Below are 20,262 nucleotides of genomic sequence, written 5' to 3'. Positions count from 1 at the left end.
AAACCTTTGCGTCCGGTTTAAGGAGAGTTACAATAGTTTCAATCTATGAGAGGGTACCACGATATCCAATGTTGTAAACTTCCTCAATAACTTTATCTCGAAGTATAAGAGGAACAGCATGAGCTCGGAGATAGCGTGGTTCAGATCCTTCTTTAATGTGGATAGGTACCCGAACGAGGTTAGCGGTGTGGTTACCTGAGGCTTCTAATATGCATCTTTATTTTTCATTGAGAGACTCTAAATCATACTGCATTGAGAGTACAGAATTACAAAGGAAAGATGACTTGTGTAGAGAAACAAAACCAAGCTCTAAGCAGGCTTGAGATCGTAAGATTGTTTGAGCTACATTCGTTACAAGGAAATCAAAGTGACCTTTCCTTGAGTTTTCAAGGTACAGAGGAAGGCGTATCTATCCTTGTGTAGGAATTTTGTAACCACTTAAAAAAGTTAGCATGACTATCACGACTAGAGATAGACTCTGTTTTTACAAGTTGACGAGGGATAATATTTACATTAGCCCCTAAGTCGAGTAGGAATGTAAAAGGTTTGTTCAGAACAAAGGCCTAGACAATTGCTCGTTTGGAAGAATTCGGAGAAGAGATCTTGGAAAATTTACCTTCAATCAGGTTGCAGCACGATTCAAATGTTCAGCACCATTGCATTTGAAGCAGATTTTACCAATAGCAGGACAATATCAACGAAAAAATAGGTGCATTGTAGCATAAAATTTTCATTTTAGACTCTTTTCGTGAGGTTTTGTTCAAGAGGAATTGCGCATTGTCAGACGGAATTATGTTTGGGGCGAAGAGTGCCCTTATATTCAGAAACTATGACAGGTTTTTCATTTTTCATTTCTTGAGAGTAAGCTTCTTCTGATCCCATGGCACAACCTATCTGAATGACTTCTTCGGGTTTTACAAACTTCTTTTGAAAAGCGGTCTGTTGTAGTTTAGTAGAGGTAGTATTCTTGGTGATAGTTACCACGAGTACATCATCTTCATAAGGAGAATTACAGGATGAATATTGGAGTTTTAAGAACCGTGCTTGACTCCGTAGACGGGTTACAAAGCCATCGATTGGTTCTTCCACAGTCTAATTAATCTCAGTAAAGCAGAACCGTTCATATAACAGAGACTCTATTTGAGAAACGGCTTCTTCTATAGCGCGTAGGAGAGCTGTGTAGGGATCCTCGTTGACTTTAGGCTCAACATCGAGATTTTTATGCCACTGTTGGACATCTGAGCTAGCGAAATGAAGTAAGAGAGCTGCTTTTGGTTCTGTAGACAGATCAGGATAGAGCGCTACTCCATGTGGATCACCGATGGCCTCTTCTAGGGCCGGATATTTCAAAAGGAAAAGGTTGGGAAACACCAAAGTTACTTGTTCCTGTCATGAATCCGTATCAGGAGTTGAAGGAGAAGGTTTCTCGAAGTCGAGAGTTTTAGAATCACATCCACAAGTTTCAAGATGTTCCTTCAATAAGGCTACAAGCTGAGGTTTACGTATGCCCAGCAGTTCTTCATTAGACTCGGCTAGTTCCATTCTGGAGCATTCCTCCGGTAGGTTATTAATAGTAAGGTATGGAAGTAGCTTCACCATCCTCGTATACCAGGGTGTGACGTATAGATACTATTAATATGAGGAGTAATTAGATATCCAGGCTCGTCCCAGGGTATTATATATAGATACCTATTAATATAATGAGTAATTAAATATCCAGGCTCGTTGCCAAGATCGACTATTTGATTCTACAGAAGGGTAATACCGAGTGAGTGCAAAGGTGTATTCAGGTTCTTTATTAATATGCAGCTAACTAACTACAAATAATATAATTGAACACAAAGAGTATGTACACACATATAAACTGATAGGGATAGATCGGTCACAACAATTTTTGATTCATCTCCTGAATCAAAACATACCGGGTCGTGAGAAATGGATGTTTCATTTATCAACGTGAGTAAACTTTTGCTCCTCCTGAGTCCCAATTAAGGCAGACGTGATAGATTAATAAGATAAATTCATTAAGCACACAATGAAAGATACTATTTATGAGTTTAATCTCAATTTCTCTCAATGACGGGCTTCAAGCTGCCACGAAAAGGGAGCACTCTCTGGCAATGCAGTCCCTTCTCATGAGCTTCAACTCTTTCTCCACAGAGGACTTCAGGCCACTGACACTACTGTGGCGTGATCTACAGGTCTTAGAATCCACTTGCCACCAGATAGAGTGATCCAAAGGATTCAAATCAAGTGGCAATAAGTTCTTAAACTTAAAGTCTTAAGCAAAATCGGTGGCATTTTGTCCTCAGTCGAACCCACAACCCCAAGCATCCTCACATAGCCCAGATGTTTTGTCTTGGATCCGTGGCGGAGGTATTCAGAAGTTTCTTCAAATCAAACAACCCAATTCTTCTGCTTGTTGAAGACGGGGTCGACTGTCGATGTTTTTTCATCCGAGAAGAAGATCACACCGTTATCATGATGCTTCAGGTCATTTAGGAGGTGTTTCGCCCACTCCAAACAGACATCTCGCTGTCATCGAGTCATTAATTGTCTTTCTGCATAACACTTGGAATTTTCTTCAGGGCTTTGATCGCCCTGGACACGGTGGAAGGAGCCACTGACTTCTTTTTGGCAAATTTGGGAATGGACATGATGGGCTTGGCCTCATACGACTTCTTGTCCACTTCTGGCTCAGTTTGGCCGGCCTTCCACTACTGGGCTCGATTTTAAGGCTTTTCCCCTCTTTCATGAGCTGTTTGACCTTTCCATCCCAACAATCTTAATAATTTCAGGTGTACTGTGGCCGGTGCAAAGCAGCAATCTGATTTCTTTTTGCTTCCATTTTTGTTTACAGAAATGATAAAGGCGATTGCAATAGCTCATTCGAAACTTTAAAAAGTCAAGTGTCACGTAAAAAATCGTAAATTTACGGATTAAAATCACTATACCCCGAAAAATTAATCTAAATTAGTGGAACATCCATTTTGCACGATCCGGTATATTCACACTAATTAAATCTATTTCATAATGTTATACAGACATATAATTTGACACTACGTGAATAAGAGAAGATGCAAAGGATCTAAAGTTGGGAACCTAATCACCAATCCTATTCAATTTCAGAATCAATCATTATTGATTCTTGAATTGAATTATACTCAAAATAATCTCCCAAATTCATTATTAATATTTTGATAGGCAAAATAAAATCATATTTAAATTTAGAAATTGGAATAAAATATTAATTTACTTCATAAAATAATTGATCTGTTCAAAAATACTATTTTAACTTATTGATATCTCTAAATTCATATAGTTATGGAAATAAATTACAATTATTACAATACATATTTTAAAAAATAGAAATATTTGAAGCGCCCTTTAAGTTTTTAACATACTTTTATTAAATTTTCGAATGTCGTGGTCACCTATTTCTTTTCTTTTTTGACTGCGTCAACTAATTCTTCTCATCATCATTCTATGTATTTTATACATCTCCCTATACATCTCTATGTTTGTTTATTTATATTAGTTTGTAAACAAAAATAATGATGATATTATTTTAAAAAAATATAGGTATATGCAAGATTAATAGGAAAATAATGCTACACCATAAGCCTTTTCCGACTGATGTTTGACTTTTACCACACTTTTTAATGTGACGTCATAGAGTATACCTGTTACCAAGAGTGGTTAAATATCGCCCTCCTTGAGTGTTACTGTTAGAGTACCGCTGTTATACTGTATGAAGTCAAAATATGTCTTTCTTGCCTACAAGTCGGTATAGTACATCAAATTGAAAATTTTAGCAAGCCCGATTATATGGTGGTCTAATCTTGTATTTCTATTAACCTTGAGTTGATGTTACTCACCCAGAGGACGCTGCAAAAGTTATTATCAGCATGCGCCATTTTCTTAAAAAACAAGTTACAGACTGTCGCACCCCCTCGCAGATAATATTTTTACAAGTTGACTCTTGTATGATTTAAAGCAGCTGACTTTACATAGGATTTTGATTTATATCTCTGTCATTGATACTTATTTTGATAAAATTATCAACTCTATATGTATATATATATATATAATAACTTATATCTATTTTCTAATTAATAATTAATAGTTGGCAACAAGAAAAATACAGAAAACAACCTACCAATGTTTTTTTTTTCATATTTTTCCTTTTCCTTTTAATTGACAGTCGAGGTTGAGATTGGATAAAAAAGCGAGTCGTTTATTTTTCTTTTGAAACGGTTGGACATTACTAACAATATTTATAATATATGTATGGACCAAAAGAATCAAATAACTTCTTAACAATGATTTGATAGCATAAAACCAAATCCTTATAATTAACACAATAAACCCATCTATTTAAAATAATAATAATATCTAATTTAGAATAGCAAATATAATTATGCAAATCTAAAGCCCGAATCAGGTTATGTTGAGTCATTCATAATAAAGTGATATTTATGTCTTGTACATATAGAATGGAATGAGAGATAAATATAAAATAAGGCATACTTTAAGTGCTTTAAGGCACTACTAAAACATAAGAGGAATTACTCCAACAACGCGTAATAGCGCGCTCATTTTTACCTTGGTAGCTGATGAATTTAAACACCTGTGATCAGATCCAGACGACTATGACTTAAAATGATTAAAAGACAAAAGTTCGAACAAACCGAGGAAGATGATGCCTATCAAGTTATCTTTGAATCCAATCTCATTAAATATGCCACTGGACTCGTCTCAGTGGCATTCATCCTATGGATCATTGCTATTAGTACAAACTACTGGGTTATCGTCGTAGGGGGTTCTGCAGGGATCCCTCTTAACGGCTCCTTGAGTGGAATAACCTTTCTTTGGAGTCATTCGGGTCTTTGGAAACGCTGTGATTATTTCGACCCCCCAGAATGGAACATTTGTTTATCCCACTCCTACGAGGATCACCAGTTTGTGATATTGGAGTTAACCATCATCGTCCTCGTATTTATACTCGTTCTATTGAGTTTTGGTTTTAGTTTCTATGCTGCTACCTATCTCAGATACACTTATAAGCGTGTGGCTGGCTCCTTACATTTGATGACAGCCCTAATGCTCATTATTCTCATCCAGCTCATTCGTACACAATCTCATTTAAAAAATCATCATGAAATCTCAGTGTATGAGAGCCCCATTCTACCACATTCCAAGATATTTTATGGCTACTCTTTTCTTATTACATACACTGTTTTTAGTTTTTACATTATAACGGGACTTGTTTTTTTCTTTAGCTCAAAGAAGCGAGAAAACTTTGATTTTGATGGGCCCTGTATTATCAAATAATATTTGGGCCTATCTCTACTGGTTTGTTAATTCCTTGTTTTATCGTTGACTCTCTTTTTATCTTATTTTTTGCATTTTTGCATAAAAAAGAGAGACTAATTTATTCATTATTAATTAATAGAATAGTTATTAATATATATTTACTATATATATATATATAAAGTATTTCAATAAAATATAAACTTATCCAAAAAAACATATATCTAAAGAATCATTGGAAAAGGATTAATAAACAGCATAATTTGTAAATATTAATAACTTTTAAAATGAAAAGCTTGAATGTCAACTTTATCCTACACACACCATAAGTAATACTTGAGTGTAGATTGCATTTTTCGAAGGCCTCCATCATGGAAGAGACATAAGTCAATGGATATTACATAACAATGATTAAATTAATATAAATAATACTGGGTAACATAATTTTGAAGTATTTTTGTAGGGATCTCTTCGTGGAAGAGGGGATGATGATGATTGTATTAGCTGGTCGACTGTTACGATTAATAATAGTTAATATTATCCCTTCATCCGTTGATTAGGAAGAGGATAATGGAGTCTAATTTGATTGATTTTTGTGTAATATATGTTTCATTATAGTTTTGAGATTTATCTACGAGATTCTTCATTGTTGTTCGCTTGACTTTCAGCCCCAACACCGGGCTCCCTGAGTTGAGCAACTTTACGTCTTGCATGTATGGACTCTGATATGGCTTCTAACTTCCTAAGAGAGGCAGCATAGGACTCCTTTGCTCCCGAAACCTTTTTTTGGAGTGTTTGAACTTTTTCTTTTTGTTCTTCCAATTCCTTGTCAAACTGATCCTTCCGCTGAAAATACGGCTTTGATTTTTGTATAAACTTATGCAAGGATTTCTCTAAAGATTGAACAGTGGACTCTGCTTGAGTAAATGAAGCAGCCTTAGCTAAATGGTCGGCACGACTCTGCGTTTTGAGACATTCTGCCTCCACCACTTTAATGGTAGCATTATTAAGCATAGCCTGCCACGCTTCATCGAATTTCCATTCACCGGATTTAGAAAGGAACCTTTGTTCCGCAAGGGTAATTGTTTCTTTAGCCGCAGAATGGATCCCTGCTGCTCTTTGATAATTAGTCACAGCCGTATGACAGTCTTTTTGAGCTTTTTGTGAAACTTCAAGGGCAGCATAAAAAGGCCTCGCTTTTTCTATGGTTGAAGAGCCAAGTTTAGAGCTAAGAGCTTGAAGTGAACCACTAGACTCTGACAAAAGTCGACTAAAAGCACAGTTTCCTTCGTCTAATTGACTCTCCAATGCATTGATTAGATTTGTGTACTCGTTGAGTTTCTCTAATTCTTCTTGTATCCGAGGATCCAGGCCTTCTTCTTCGGGAAGAACTTCCTCCGTGCCACAACGACTCATTTTCTCACTTCTTTGATGAGTTCTTTAAAATGAACCAAGAAACTAGAATATGTTATTTTTAAATTGTGACACAGTCCTGTTGTATTATTTTTAGTTTACCTCTCCCCTGTAATTTCTTCGTTATATATCACTATACACAGGTACAAAATGCTTAAATAATTGGCTATTCAAGCTCTTCACAAGCAACACAGGTCATCATCATCATTCCATCAAACCTCATTCCACAATATCTCCATGTTATATAATTCCTTTACATTATAATATTCTCTATTCTGAAATAATAAATGATTTATGTATTATTTAAGACTAAAGCCTTGAAAACTCCAATAATTAATATTGATATTATTGAAGGAGTCGATTACATAAATCTTATGATTTGTACGAAGAACATAAAATTCTTATAATATATAAATGCCAGTTTCATCTTCATGTTATTTTCCAACAATAACGTTCAAATGAGTTTTAATTAATCTACGTCTTTTTACTCCAACACATAATATATGCTAAACAATTAGTACCTGGCCAATATAATTTGATTTACTTAATACTCCTAATAAAAATGGACGTATAGCTAGGTTGGAAACATAAATAATAAAGCACCTAATTGATTTAATTAATTTCGTAATTATTAATATATTATGTACAATGTGCATTCACTGTCATGTCATTAAATAGTAGGGAGATTATTAATAGCTAGAAGTGACACTTCATTTAACGGAAGATTCATGGAATGAAAAGTGATGCAACCTTGAAAGGAAAAACAGCACCAACTGAAATGTTCTATATTTAATATGGCCAAGGAGTAGAAATACAATATAAAAATGGATTTAATTATTATACTTATTTTAGGTATTATGGGGGTATATAGCGTTTTGACAAGACGTCCCCATTTTGATTTTGTCCATTTTGGGGTCCTAAACAACCAAGTTTTATAGCAATGAGAACCTTTTTTTTATTAATATTAAGGCAGATGTTAAGTCTTTTTTAATCATAATCCGTTTGATGGAGTTTTATCAAGGTTTATTAAAAGTTTATCCATTTTATATGGTAAAAATATCAACTTTGAGCCCCCAAAATAGTGTTTCCTTCAATTTTGATTAAATTTATGACGTCAATGAAAACGCTTCATATTTAATATGGCTAAGGAGTAGAGATGGATGGATAAAAATGATGGATTGAACGATTATATACTTATTTTTATGCCTTTTAGTGGTATTTATACGTATACGGAAGAATGATATTTAAGAATTTTTGTCAAGAGCTAAAAAGGGGTTTCAGTTGGTAGTATTGAGCTGAGCAAAGGGCCCGTTTGTTGACGTGTGTTAAAAAGCTGTAGAGAAAAAAAAAGTGTTTTGTGTATCGGTTCCTTTTAACTTTTAAGAGAGTTTTTACTTTTTTTCCCGTAAATATGAAGTCCCTATATTTATCCGTGCTCCTCCTTCTCGTGGTACACGAATCTTGTGCCTACTACATTACGGTATGAAGCAATTTAGAGGTAATTTACTTGTTGTAATATTACTCATTTATCATTTTTAGGTGGACGCACACGCTGAAGAATGTTTTTTTCGATCGTGTCAAGTCTGGTACGAAGATGGGTCTTATGTTCGAAGTAGCAGAAGGAGGTTTTTTGGACATTGACGTACGCATTGAGGGACCTGATGGAAAGGTTTTTTTATAAGGGAGAGCAGGAGTCGAATGGGAAATATACATTCGCGGCCCACATGGACGGAATGTACAAATATTGCTTCTCTAATCAAATGTCCACCATGACGCCCAAAATTGTCATGTTTACGATGGAAATTGGAGAAGCCCCAGGGGACGAAGCAGCCTCCTCTGAGGGAGGAGAAGCCTCTCATAACAAATTGGAGAATATGATCAAGGAACTGAGCACGGCTCTCTCTGGTACTACATAGCTCACTTTACTTCTTATTTGTTATTCTCGTTTTATAGATACATATCAAATTTAACGGAAATCTTTGTCATTTACAGGGGTAAAGCATGAGCAGGAATATATGCTCCTTCGTGATCGTATTCATCGCAATATTAATGATAACACAAACTCTCGTGTCGTTATGTGGTCTTTCTTTGAAGCCCTTGTCTTAGTTGCCATGACCTTAGGACAAGTTTACTATCTCAGAAGATTTTTCGAAGTACGACGTGTTATCTAGAAAGAAAGAAAAAGCCGAGTTTATTTGTTTGTCTTTGTTAATTGTTTCTTTTGATTTCCTTAAAAGACTTTTTATACCTACATGATAGAGAAAAACCCATGTCCGCATCATAGTGGGTTCTTTTCAAATAGAAATAAAAGTATTAATTCTGATAAAATTTCCTGAAATTGTAACGCTTTTGTGAAATGTATTTATTTTAATAAAAAATTGTTAGAAGGAAATTGGTTCTTGAATAAACGTTCACATTGATATGATGTGATGACTAAAAAAATAGCAATTGCATTATATCTTTGATAAATAACCAATTGTTGCATTTTTAATCTTTATTTCTTACTTTTTATATACATAGTTAACCCCCTCTTGTTGATTTCAATCTTCGTAGAGCTTGATACAGGTGTATTTATTTATGATTGATTCTGTATGTTATATTGTTCTTCAAATGAATACAATTGTATCGCTTAACGATGACGTATCATACTAGTGTAACAACGATTAGCATATTAAATTATTACACGCTGGTATAGAAATTCCAATTTTATGTATTTCCGAAAGCACTCTAGCTTCATGCAAGACCTTTTAGAAATTCAATTGTTAGGTAATTTTTATTCTAAAAAAAATCATTAAATTAAATATGGACAAAATATATTTTAAAAAAGGTCATTCTATAAAACGACATTGGAAGAATATTACTAAATATTGTATTAAGATAGGGCACTCCAAAAAAAAAAAGGAAATAAATCAGATTTCTCCCTCTAATACCGGCCCTAACTCAACTACTATCCAGAATTGTGGTCAAGAACTGATAATTCACGTGGATCATTCTTCTTTTTTAAATATATGTTGTGTACAAAGTGTGATGTCTGTACAAGTCACAACTTCTATAAGCAAATTGTACGAGTTGCAATCTCTTTGTCTTAAAAAGCATTCTTTATTCTAATTACAACTATATTTTGATACTTTCATTTTATTTTGATCTATTAAAATTACATGGTTATTATATATTTATGAGTAATATTACTTTGGGCATTTGAACTTACTAATGTGCCTCAGAATACTTATATTGTAGTAATTTGTAATAAAAAAGTTAAATTGTACACAACATATATAGGGGAAAATGAGGATACATGCTACAAAAAATCATTTATTTTTTTTAAATTGTCATAAGTTTCAAAATTTAAAAAGATAATTCAACGACCAGGCAATATGACATAGGTATTTAGCTAAAGCAAATAATTCCAGATTATTTTTGATGTAGTGTAATAATTAATAGCTATTTATTGGTGTTTTCGGAACTAACCAAAAGTAGGATACTTGATACAGGATAGGATTAGACATGTTACCAACAGGAGGAAACATGTAAAAACTGTAATTTGATCATATTCAAGTATTTATTCTACTATTTACTGTGATTGATAATTAAAGTATATCATGAAATTACACCAAAAAAAACATAATTAAATATAATATATTTATATATATATAGTTCGAGTATATAAAATAAAAATGGGGTGAAACAAGTCTCCTCCATAGTGTTGGAATCAAAATAAATGATGTGAACTGAATATTGAAACTAATTATTTATTACAAGCATGTTAATTTACTGAACAACATGCTCTACTATGACATTTAATAAAATTAAAATCTCATGTTTTATAATAGAAAAATATCTCAAAAAACAGTAACCTAAAATATTTACTTTTTGTGTCAAAAATTTCAATGTCAAAATTCTCTATAACTGTACGTATTAAGGAACCCGGATTTTATATTGATTTGATAAACAAAAGAAGACATTCAATTGTATAAGAACAGGGTTCTTAGATAACTTTACACTTTAAAGTTATTGGAAGTGGCACATGTCTCCTCCGTAACAAGTATCCTCACTCTCCCCTATAGCCCTTCATCATGGGTATACCATATACAGTATCTGTATATAATAATGGGGAACATAGCCTGATTACCAACGCCATAAGATCGGCTAACTTAATTGGCTCCGCAATATACATATATTCAGATCGAGCTCTAGTTTAAGCGTACCATTTATTTCTTTATAGTACCAACTTGATTTATATTTAACTCGTGTTAGTGATTTCCGAATGCCTATGAGTTTTAGAAAATAGAGATATATCAAAATCGACTAAATATTTGGTGTAGAAAATGCTATGTATATTAATAAAGCAAAGTTTGTCTTTCTGAATGTATTAATATATCACCGGATACACTGTATATTAGAGTTCTCTGATGTATATCACAAACATATTTTGATCTAAGAAATACCAATGTAATCGTATTTAATACTTGTTCGTCTTTATTTTGGACAGAAGACTGCAGTCACGTCCATTTCAGTCCTAAAACTTATCAATTTCGGTCCTTGATAACGTCACTCAACTTTATTTCTTCTTTTTTTAGTCAGTTCTGGGACTGACAATCCGAAGGCCTGACAGAACACAGGTCTTATTAGTGAAATATTGCAGGCGTGTGCATATAGCATCGAACGTGTATACAGGGTGCACTCTCTATAGTACTCCTGATGTATTCCATATACATATTTTTGAACTAAGAAATAACATTGTAGTCGTATTAATCAAGGTTATTGTTATTAACTTTGTTATTAATGAAATATTGCAGGTGTGTACCTGCATCAAGTATGTCTACACTGAGGTGTTTTTTAGAGTTATCTTTTATATTATTAAATCAAAATTTGTATATTAGCCGACCCTTAATTACTCCGGACAATGTCGGGTAGTACTGTTAGTAGGTAATAAAACTAATGATATTCCCCTAATATAAATTATATTTAAAATAGAAAATATAACAGAAAAGAACTACACATTTTTCAAATAAATATATTAAATTTGGGATAACTCCGAAGTAAATATAAAGATCCTCGGTTTTTTTATTACAGTATGCTTGATCAGATCGTTTGAATAAAATCGGGAGACATATATGATATACCTCTATATTTAATTCATTGTCTATTATATTTTTCTTTCTCTACAAACCTTCTCAGTTTTAATACCTAAAACCATTATATTTAGAGACAATTACTATCTAAGTATCTTCCCTAAAACAAGATTTAAAAAATGCTCAAGTAAACTTTTGAAGGCAACAAAAAAAAAAAAACAATGTGTAATATGTTTGCTTAAATTAACCTGTTGCTCTTTATTGATGGTTTTGTAGGGTTGATTCCTGAGATTTATAATATAAGGATATAATAACTAGGTATAATAGCTTTTCTCAATCCATTAAATGACTCTGAATTCATTTTTTTTTACAATATGTTGTCTGTTTTTTACCTTAATTCAAACATTATAAAGATCAAAGTAAAACTAAAATGTAGTGTCATTATTTGGAGAAAACTTTTTCCTCACCTGAGAACGTAGGTTGTTCTGATTGGAACATCATGTAAAAAGTTGCTCAGCATATTTTTCAACATGATATTTTTACTCATCCGTATTTATTTCTAAATTGGTTTCGGAGTAGATAGGGAATATATCATATTTCTACATCATGATACTATATTCTTTGATATACATGATTCTCCTACTTTTGGGAGAATCATTAAGTGAGGACAGGCTTGATATTCATGAAGTAGATGGATCTGGATATACAGTGGTAAAAGAAGATACAGAGCGTTTGCAAAAAACTATTTATACATCCATGTACGAAATGTCCAAGTTCTTTGAGAGAGAGAAACAGTATATTGAAGATATTCAAACAGTCATTGATAAAAAATTGGTTGATATGGAGACTCAAGGAAGTTTTGGTGCCTATCTCGCATCCTATGAAGACATTGTGGGTCTTCAAGATGATAGTGATGAAGCTTTTTTGAATAATCCACTGAATGCTTATAATTTAATTCGCCATGTAGCTGTTGGTTGGAATGTGGTGGAATCCTCCATTCAGCGTTATAAGGAGAAACATCCTGGCCAACTACCAAAACGAGTTCGAAAACTTTTATCCAGGTCTAAGAGGGAACATTTACCAGGTGCAGAGGATCTTGATGGTGCATCTACCGCTTTGGTTAGACTTCATGAATACTATAATTTCAATATTACCTCTTTTGTTGAAGAAGGAGTGATTGAGACTAAAGATGGTGAACGCTTTGAAACAACGGGTGAATTGAGTGTTTGGGACATATTTAAAATTGGAGTTAAGGGAACAAATATGATGATATTAGGATCTGGAATTGAGATTATGAGTCATGGTCTAGCTAAAGCAAAGCGGGATGGACTAGTTACAACTCCCCCATTTGTTGATTCGCATGATTTTAAAACCCTTAAAAATATTGTTAAAACTGCTAAGACTGTTCATGATCAAAAATTGGATCGTTGGGGACCCTTAACACCCACCCATAGTACAAATTATGTACCTTATGATAAAAGATTGGCTAAGAAGAAGAAATTCAATAAGGTGGTTAGTGAGAAAATGATTCTTAATAACCCATCCATCATTGATACTATTCAGGAGACGAAACAATACAGAAAATTGTGCAATGGGGAAGAACTTAGATCTCCTGACGTATTAAAAGATTTAACTTGTCGTTATGAGCATAGAGGCTTACCCTACTACCGCTATGGCCCTCATAAAATAGAAACAGTCAGTCTTCGGCCTCATATTGTTATAATCCATGATTTCATAAGTGATGAAATAACAAAAGAATTTATTAACTCAGCTTCACCCAATTTAAAAAGATCTGCCATGAGGGGATTTAAAAATGGAACAAATGCTGTCGACGATCGACGAGTAAGCGAGCAATCATGGATAAATGAAGAAGTTCCCGCAGCAAGAAAGTTGACGGATCAGATCAATGACTACCTCAACTTACTCGTAGACTCAAGTATTCATTCTGAGCTTTACCAAGTAGCCAATTATGGAACAGCTGGACATTACTCTTCCCATTATGATCAAGTACTCATGGGATCCTCCCCAAATGATCTGGAAAGAAGGAATATATTCAATATCAAGACTGGGGATCGAATGGCAACCATAATGGGCTACCTCTCAGATGTTGAAGAAGGGGGATACACCGTGTTCCCAATGGTAGGAGCCTATATCAAGCCTAAAAAAGGATCTATTGTTCTTTGGTGGAACATGGACGATGCAGGAGGCTACGACATGTTGACGAGACACGGGGGCTGTCCCGTACTCATTGGTTCGAAATGGATAACCAACAAATGGGTCCGAATCAACTCACAAATGTTTAAAAGACCTTGCCCCAAGTATACTGGGAAACAGATTCGGCAGTTTAGAAACAATGCTAACTTTCAAAGAGGGGGTTGGATCTCTGACCCGTAAATAAGTGAGTGATTCTCCGGCAGGAGAAGCCAAGGCGTGGATTTTCTAACTTAGAATAATTATGATAATAATTATTATTTTTTCTCTCTCTGTGTAATTAAAATTGTGATACAAAAATAGAATTTTCTGGGTTGTATGTTAAACATAATAGTAATAATATAATAAATCATTTAGACTCATATATAAATAATGTAATCATCATCCTTTGCACTATCAATTAAAGGCCCCTCTCCGGTCTTTATAGCTATAGAGTAGCTCCATGAAAAAAAGAAGTATAGTAATTTATAAAGTAGGTATAAACCAGGGAAAATCATTTAAAAAATAATACAAATATTGAATGTACTCTCCTTGCGTACATAAAACTATTGTTAGAGCATTCAATGGGGAAATGTAGCAGAGCTCAATTCTGTACGTAGTCCATTTTTATGACATATAAATTCGTATAAATAGTGAATTGCATTAACGCATGTATCACCATAAGTAAGTAACATACATTCACAAGAAATAATTAGAATAAAATTGGCCAGTGTAACAAAAAAAGAAAATTAAATTAAATAGTAATTCTGAATTCACATCTATGAATATCAATCGATCGTGTATGATATAAATAATAGCAATAATAATAATAAGTGCAGCACTTTTGGTTTAAATCTCTTTGCAGACAAATTCATATTATTTTCTCAAATAATAAATATTGCAAATACTTCTTTTTTTCATTTCCTGGTTGCTCGTTTGGGTCGTCCGTTCGTGGAAGCCTAGGGGAAGCATTAAAGAAGAGGAGTTACTTAGGAACCATATGTATGTACGTGCTATCTATCAATGGACAATGACTATGCTATGAATTACACACCTGCGTTACAGCAGTTGCTGCAGGGGTATCATTTTGGACGTCCGTTACAGTGTTTTCCATGGTTACTGAGGCCACTTCAGAACTAAGATTGGGTTTTTTAGGTACTGTAAGAAATAGGTAATTTTAGTTAAAACAAGAGTTGAGCGCATTTTAAAAGTAGTCTACTACCAGATGCGGAGGTATCTTCGTCGTCCAATGAGTCATCACCTTCTTCAGAGCCATTTTGAGCCCTCTTTCGTTTCGTACGGTTTGAGGCGATGACAGAACCATTAGTTGCATCGTTAAACACTGGAGGAGGAGACGAAGAATCATGTTGATCTGCGATGGTTGATGTTTCTTCTTCTTCGGCGGTTTCTTCGGTTGAGGACATGACAACAGTTATTACCTCTCCTGATTTGGACTTTTTAGAGGATGGAATACTGACAGGAATTTCATTATAAAGCAAGTTGATGCCGGACTTTTTGTTCCCTTTGATTTGCATAGACGCAGGTAAATAGTTTTGTGAATTAAACCAAAGTGGATTATCGTGAGACTTGAAGTACATGAGGGGAACGCTGGGCTCCGTGGGAAATTCTTTAAGCTCGTAAGATGTTGTTTTAGTTACTAGTACACTTAAAGCTAAATCACATAAAGCCCACATTTTCTGAAAGACAAAGGACAAACAAATAATAATTAGAGGACCAAATCTTTAATATGTTCAACTATAATAACAAAATAAACTTACAAAATTGACAGAATCCTCATCTGGATGAAGAGAATCCTTGTGTTGCTTCACTCCTTCAATTAGAGCTTTGAAAAACCCGAATGAATAACTGTCACTTTTAATTAGTGGCTCTAAAATGAACCATAAAGCTTTTTGAATCTCTTTTAGCGTGTCCACGTCTTCATGGTTCTCATATTTCACCCAATGGGTTAGGACGGGAATTGAAAAAACAATTGTAAAATCTGGCATTACTTTAGGAAGAAGAGCTGAGTTCTTTTCACCAACGTTTCCAGCTATAAGATTAACCTTAATATATTCTCTTCTACGAGATATATCAGAACTTAAATAATTCTTGGCCATTCCACGTATTCGAGAATCTGAATCGAGACCGGCTAGTGCGTAAAGCCCCATAAAGTCCAGGGGTAAACATTTATGAGGTATCCCTCGGCCTAATCCCTATTCAAATAAAAAAATACAGGGTTTCAAAATCTGATGCATGACCACTTAAACTTATTAACTACATTAGTTTGCACTTTACTCAATTTCTGAATTACCTTGTGAAGTTTAATTAAAAATTTCTCACGAACTTGAGGAACTTCATCAACCATAAGTTTGGATAAATTATAAAATTGTTCTAGAGAGTATTCATCACCAACTCCCTTTTGTTCACAAATTTTTAGCATGGCACAGCCGGCAGAAAGACGGAGCCACGCTCTTTCTGCAGGAGCAGGATTATTCCTCTCCAATAAATCACCTTTGTTTTCAATTACGGCATTCAACATTCTGAATGTCTTTTGGGCGGATATTGCGTCATGTTTTAGGCCTAAGAGCCATCTTGCCATCATTTTCATACCTTCTATTTTACAAATGGTTTCCATGGGCAGTTTATCATCCGAGACCCATTCTTCAATTCCAACTCGAGGCTATAAAAAAGAATGAATAATTAATTATGGCACTGTAACACTCTTTACACTACCTACCTCGGTGTTATCCTTCATTAAAAGTTTTTTAACAATTTCCCGTGACACCAAGTTTTTAATCTGTATTGGATATAATTGAGGCAAGTGGAAGGCTATGTGTCCTAGGGCTACAATTGCGGTTCTATAACTTAATCCTTTCTCCGGTTTAAGATTTTCCTTAATAATTTCAAGAATTTCATTGAATACAACGTCCTGCAAAGTAATGAAAAAGTAAACAAAGAATCCAGGACAAAACCCTAGAGGTATCAACAAATGACTACACTACCTGAGACGTTGATAAATTCATGTAAAGGCATTTCACAGCTTGTTTGGCTTCTTTGGGGGTTCCTTTTCGAATAAATTCTTTGCAAATTTGAGTTATGGATCCTTCCAATTCAGGAAGATACTCGACGATAGGTTTGTGTTTTCCAATAAATGTAAAAATAGCTAGAACCATGGGACCAACATGGTCCGACTCGATTTTGAGATAGTTGATTAATTTCAGTATTAAATCGTGATGACTGAAATGTGAGGGGAATACAAAAGAAAGGACGAATAATAACTTAAGCCCGCGTTCAGCAGCAAAGTTAGAGTCTAATTCAAGCTCTTGAAGAATTGGACCATTTTCCAACGCCTATAAAAATATCAATGAGTAAATGAGAACAATGATTATCCAGTCAACAGTGTGTTCATTCCATTGCATAAACTTGTAAAAAATAATGATCATAATAATGTACCTCTTTCACATATTGAATAAGATGTTGAATGGCATCCATATCAATCATCAAAGATGATATCCTTTCTAAGAGTTGTTTAATAGTCCCATGATACAAATTACTTTTCACTGGTGATCCAAGTTTTTTCAAAACTAGGTTAACATTATCTAGACAATCAGAACATGAAACATCCTGGTCTAGTATCTTCTCAAATAGAGACAACATTGTCTCATCTGAGAGTAGATGCTGAGATAATTTTTTTATGAACTCTTGAGCTTTCAGAGGCTCTGGTAAATACCGAGATATCACTAGAACTCTGTGAGCAAGGTCGCGAGATCTTTTTTCCGATAGAGGAAGTCTATGAAATGAAATAAATTCCTGCATTCCTTTTCGAACGTTCATTTGATGCTTTTGAATTTCGATGAAGGCCTTTGAGGCATTTTCATCGATCGTACTGAATAAAAGAAAAAGTTTTTTCATTCTATCATCTGGAGATGAAGTAAAAGGAACCAAACGAGTATTGACGAGACGTTCCACCAATAATCGATCCTCAATTCCAGGCATATAATAACCTTGACACAAATCAAAACATAGGAGACTGCAATATACTTATACTATAAGCGGATAACTCTTACCATGAAGGATTTTATTCTTGATCCAGGAAACGGCTTTTTTGGTAGCACTAGGTATTTGTTGAGGCTGCATTATGTGCCGATTGTAAATGAAAGCGAGTCCGTTCACAGCTTCTTTTCGTATTTTGAACTTTTTATCCATTGTTCTTTCTTTAACGAAATTTAATAAATCCTCACTGTCTGCAACGACAGAGAAATTTCGTTTGGCAGCGTTGACAATAGCAGTAACAACTTCAAAGCGAACAGCCTCATTTGGATCATGCTGGCGATTTTTTAAAACTTCAATAATATCCTCATGCAATTCCTCGTGATTTAGAAGGAAATGCATGGTATGTTGAACACACTTGATCCGTATAGAGAGAGACACATCATTAAAACGTCCCAAAAATGCTTTCCACAATTGCGGACTTGTGTATGAGAGTCGCGAGGAAGGTTCTGAAAATATTCTAGCCAAAAGAGAAACGGATCCCATTCGTTCGCTTTCTTCAGTTGATTTCAATTTGAATTCAAGTTGAGGAAGAACAGAAATTAAGATGACTGGACATATGATGTTGAGCTCATATATTAAATCATAGATGCGATTACTTAGACTCGTTTTCGTTTCCACTTTTCCGAGAAAGAGTGCACATTTAAAGTACTGAAAACATAAGAAATAGGTAGATACAGTAGATGTTTGAGAGGAATTTTTTTTTTTTTTAAATCCTCAAACCTGCTGAATGTATGTTTCCAAAGTTACATTGGTCTTGACAATGAGGTTTCTGGCTAATTCGTACGCGTTTTTACGTTGAGTTTTATAGGGATCGATAATATTTTTAAGGATAATGTCAAGTAATTCGTTAGGCACAATGTCAGCATCGGTAATTAGAGGAACAAGGACGTCTAACATGCAATTCTTGACTTTTCCACTATGTTCATCGCTATAAAATAAAGAAGCGATAAAGGAATTGGTTAAACAAGAAGTGAGGACATGCTGCTTACTTGATTATTCTGAAAAATAGACTAAATAATGAACAGAGGATTTCTGAAGACTCTTCTAAATCAAAGCACATGGTAAAAGACTTGACATAACCCAAATTTTCAAGTAAATAAAAATAGCGTTTGAAGGCAGGATTTTTGGGATCTTTAATTCCTGCGAGTTGCTTGATGAGAAAGGAGAAAATGGACTTGATTTGGTAGGGGTCCTTGTAAGGAGCCTCTGGGGCAAACATTCGTAGAATGTCTGCGATGCAACACGCCACCAGGAGTTGCACATCCTTGGACTCGTTGTTCAAAAAACACTCATCCACTATGTGATTGGCCAGTGGAACAAACTCCATATACGTGTTCTCATCTTCTGCTTGAGAGTAATTTTGGAATTTATTCACGAGATTCTTAAGGCGACGTATCAATTCATCGGATCCAAGATCATCCGTTACCTAAGCAAGGACAACGGTAAAGGAGGATTAGGGCTGCGTATATTCAAGACTACCTACTTACCTCACGACAACCAGGAGGATAAACAATGGTAATGACATCTTTATGATTAGTGGACATTTTTCTCTATTTACTTCATGAATCCATTTATTGCAATTAGTACTTTTAACCTTTTTTTCTCTCGTTAGATGACTCTTATTAAATAGGTTTCTTTTTCTTTTCTTCTTTCCTCAACTACGTTATTCTCACTTCACTCTCTCTCTCCCTCTCTCCTTCTCCATCAGCTCTTCTTAATTCTTTCTTTCTTCACCTACTACTTCTAAGCTCAGTTCTCTCCTCACTTCAGTCCACTTTTTTATTCTTATTATTACGTCTGTTTCTATTTATTTTTCATCCCACTTTTTCTTTCTTTTCCCCTATCTTGGGTTTGCTGCTGCTTCTATACACACTTACAAGAAACGCTCCTTATTTTTTTTTCTCTAGCGCACGGCACTATTAGCGACATCTAACGACATCATAATAAACGTACAACCTTGTTCTTTTCTTTCTAACCGCCATTTACTTAATTAGATTTATTTTCCCCGCGAAAATCTGAGTCTTCATCATGAGCTTTACAAAATATTTTGTATATCCATGTTAAACTTTACTATTTTTTAGGTTTCAATCAAAAGTGAAGTAGTTATTCCTAATGAGTGGGTGTATTTTTTTCAATACTTTATTACTGAGAATGAATATTTAGGCAATTTATCATGAGCTAGGTCAAACTCTAAATCATTAAGTGGCACTCTGCTCTCAAT

At 34.4% G+C, this 20,262-nt stretch overlaps 4 protein-coding genes across 4 annotated transcripts; 2 read left to right on the top strand and 2 right to left on the bottom strand.

The window, feature by feature from the left end:
- Positions 1-5,448: 5,448 nt before the first annotated feature.
- On the bottom strand, positions 5,449-7,208 carry LOC121114079 (SH3 domain-binding protein 5 homolog). Its single transcript, XM_040707917.2, has 3 exons — positions 7,092-7,208; positions 6,829-7,001; positions 5,449-6,771 (listed from the first exon to the last, which is right to left on the bottom strand). Exon 3 carries the CDS (start codon positions 6,727-6,729, stop codon positions 5,941-5,943), a length of 789 nt encoding a protein of 262 aa, XP_040563851.1. The 5' UTR covers positions 6,730-6,771; positions 6,829-7,001; positions 7,092-7,208; the 3' UTR covers positions 5,449-5,940.
- An 816-nt stretch (positions 7,209-8,024) lies between these two features.
- LOC121114080 (transmembrane emp24 domain-containing protein 2) lies at positions 8,025-9,202 on the top strand. Its single transcript, XM_040707918.2, is given in 5 exon segments — positions 8,025-8,206; positions 8,266-8,289; positions 8,291-8,398; positions 8,400-8,631; positions 8,719-9,202. Coding segments are annotated over 5 exon segments (612 nt in total). The 5' UTR covers positions 8,025-8,137; the 3' UTR covers positions 8,898-9,202.
- A 3,067-nt stretch (positions 9,203-12,269) lies between these two features.
- LOC121114082 (prolyl 4-hydroxylase subunit alpha-2) lies at positions 12,270-14,373 on the top strand. Its single transcript, XM_040707920.2, has one exon. The coding sequence runs from the start codon at positions 12,405-12,407 to the stop codon at positions 14,190-14,192; it is 1,788 nt and encodes a 595-aa protein (XP_040563854.1). The 5' UTR covers positions 12,270-12,404; the 3' UTR covers positions 14,193-14,373.
- pds5 (cohesin associated factor B pds5) lies at positions 14,234-19,826 on the bottom strand. The gene is made up of 12 exons (XM_040707919.2): positions 19,529-19,826; positions 19,031-19,467; positions 18,762-18,969; positions 18,056-18,689; positions 17,442-17,992; positions 16,991-17,338; positions 16,726-16,917; positions 16,300-16,668; positions 15,767-16,201; positions 15,211-15,685; positions 15,043-15,146; positions 14,234-14,947 (listed from the first exon to the last, which is right to left on the bottom strand). The coding sequence occupies exons 1-12, from the start codon at positions 19,583-19,585 to the stop codon at positions 14,906-14,908; spliced, it is 3,852 nt and encodes a 1,283-aa protein (XP_040563853.1). The 5' UTR covers positions 19,586-19,826; the 3' UTR covers positions 14,234-14,905.
- Positions 19,827-20,262: the final 436 nt, after the last annotated feature.

Source organism: Lepeophtheirus salmonis, chromosome 3 (assembly GCF_016086655.4).
Source record: "Lepeophtheirus salmonis chromosome 3, UVic_Lsal_1.4, whole genome shotgun sequence".
Taxonomy (NCBI): Eukaryota; Metazoa; Arthropoda; class Copepoda; order Siphonostomatoida; family Caligidae; genus Lepeophtheirus; species Lepeophtheirus salmonis.
This window is presented reverse-complemented; position numbering and strand designations above follow the sequence as displayed.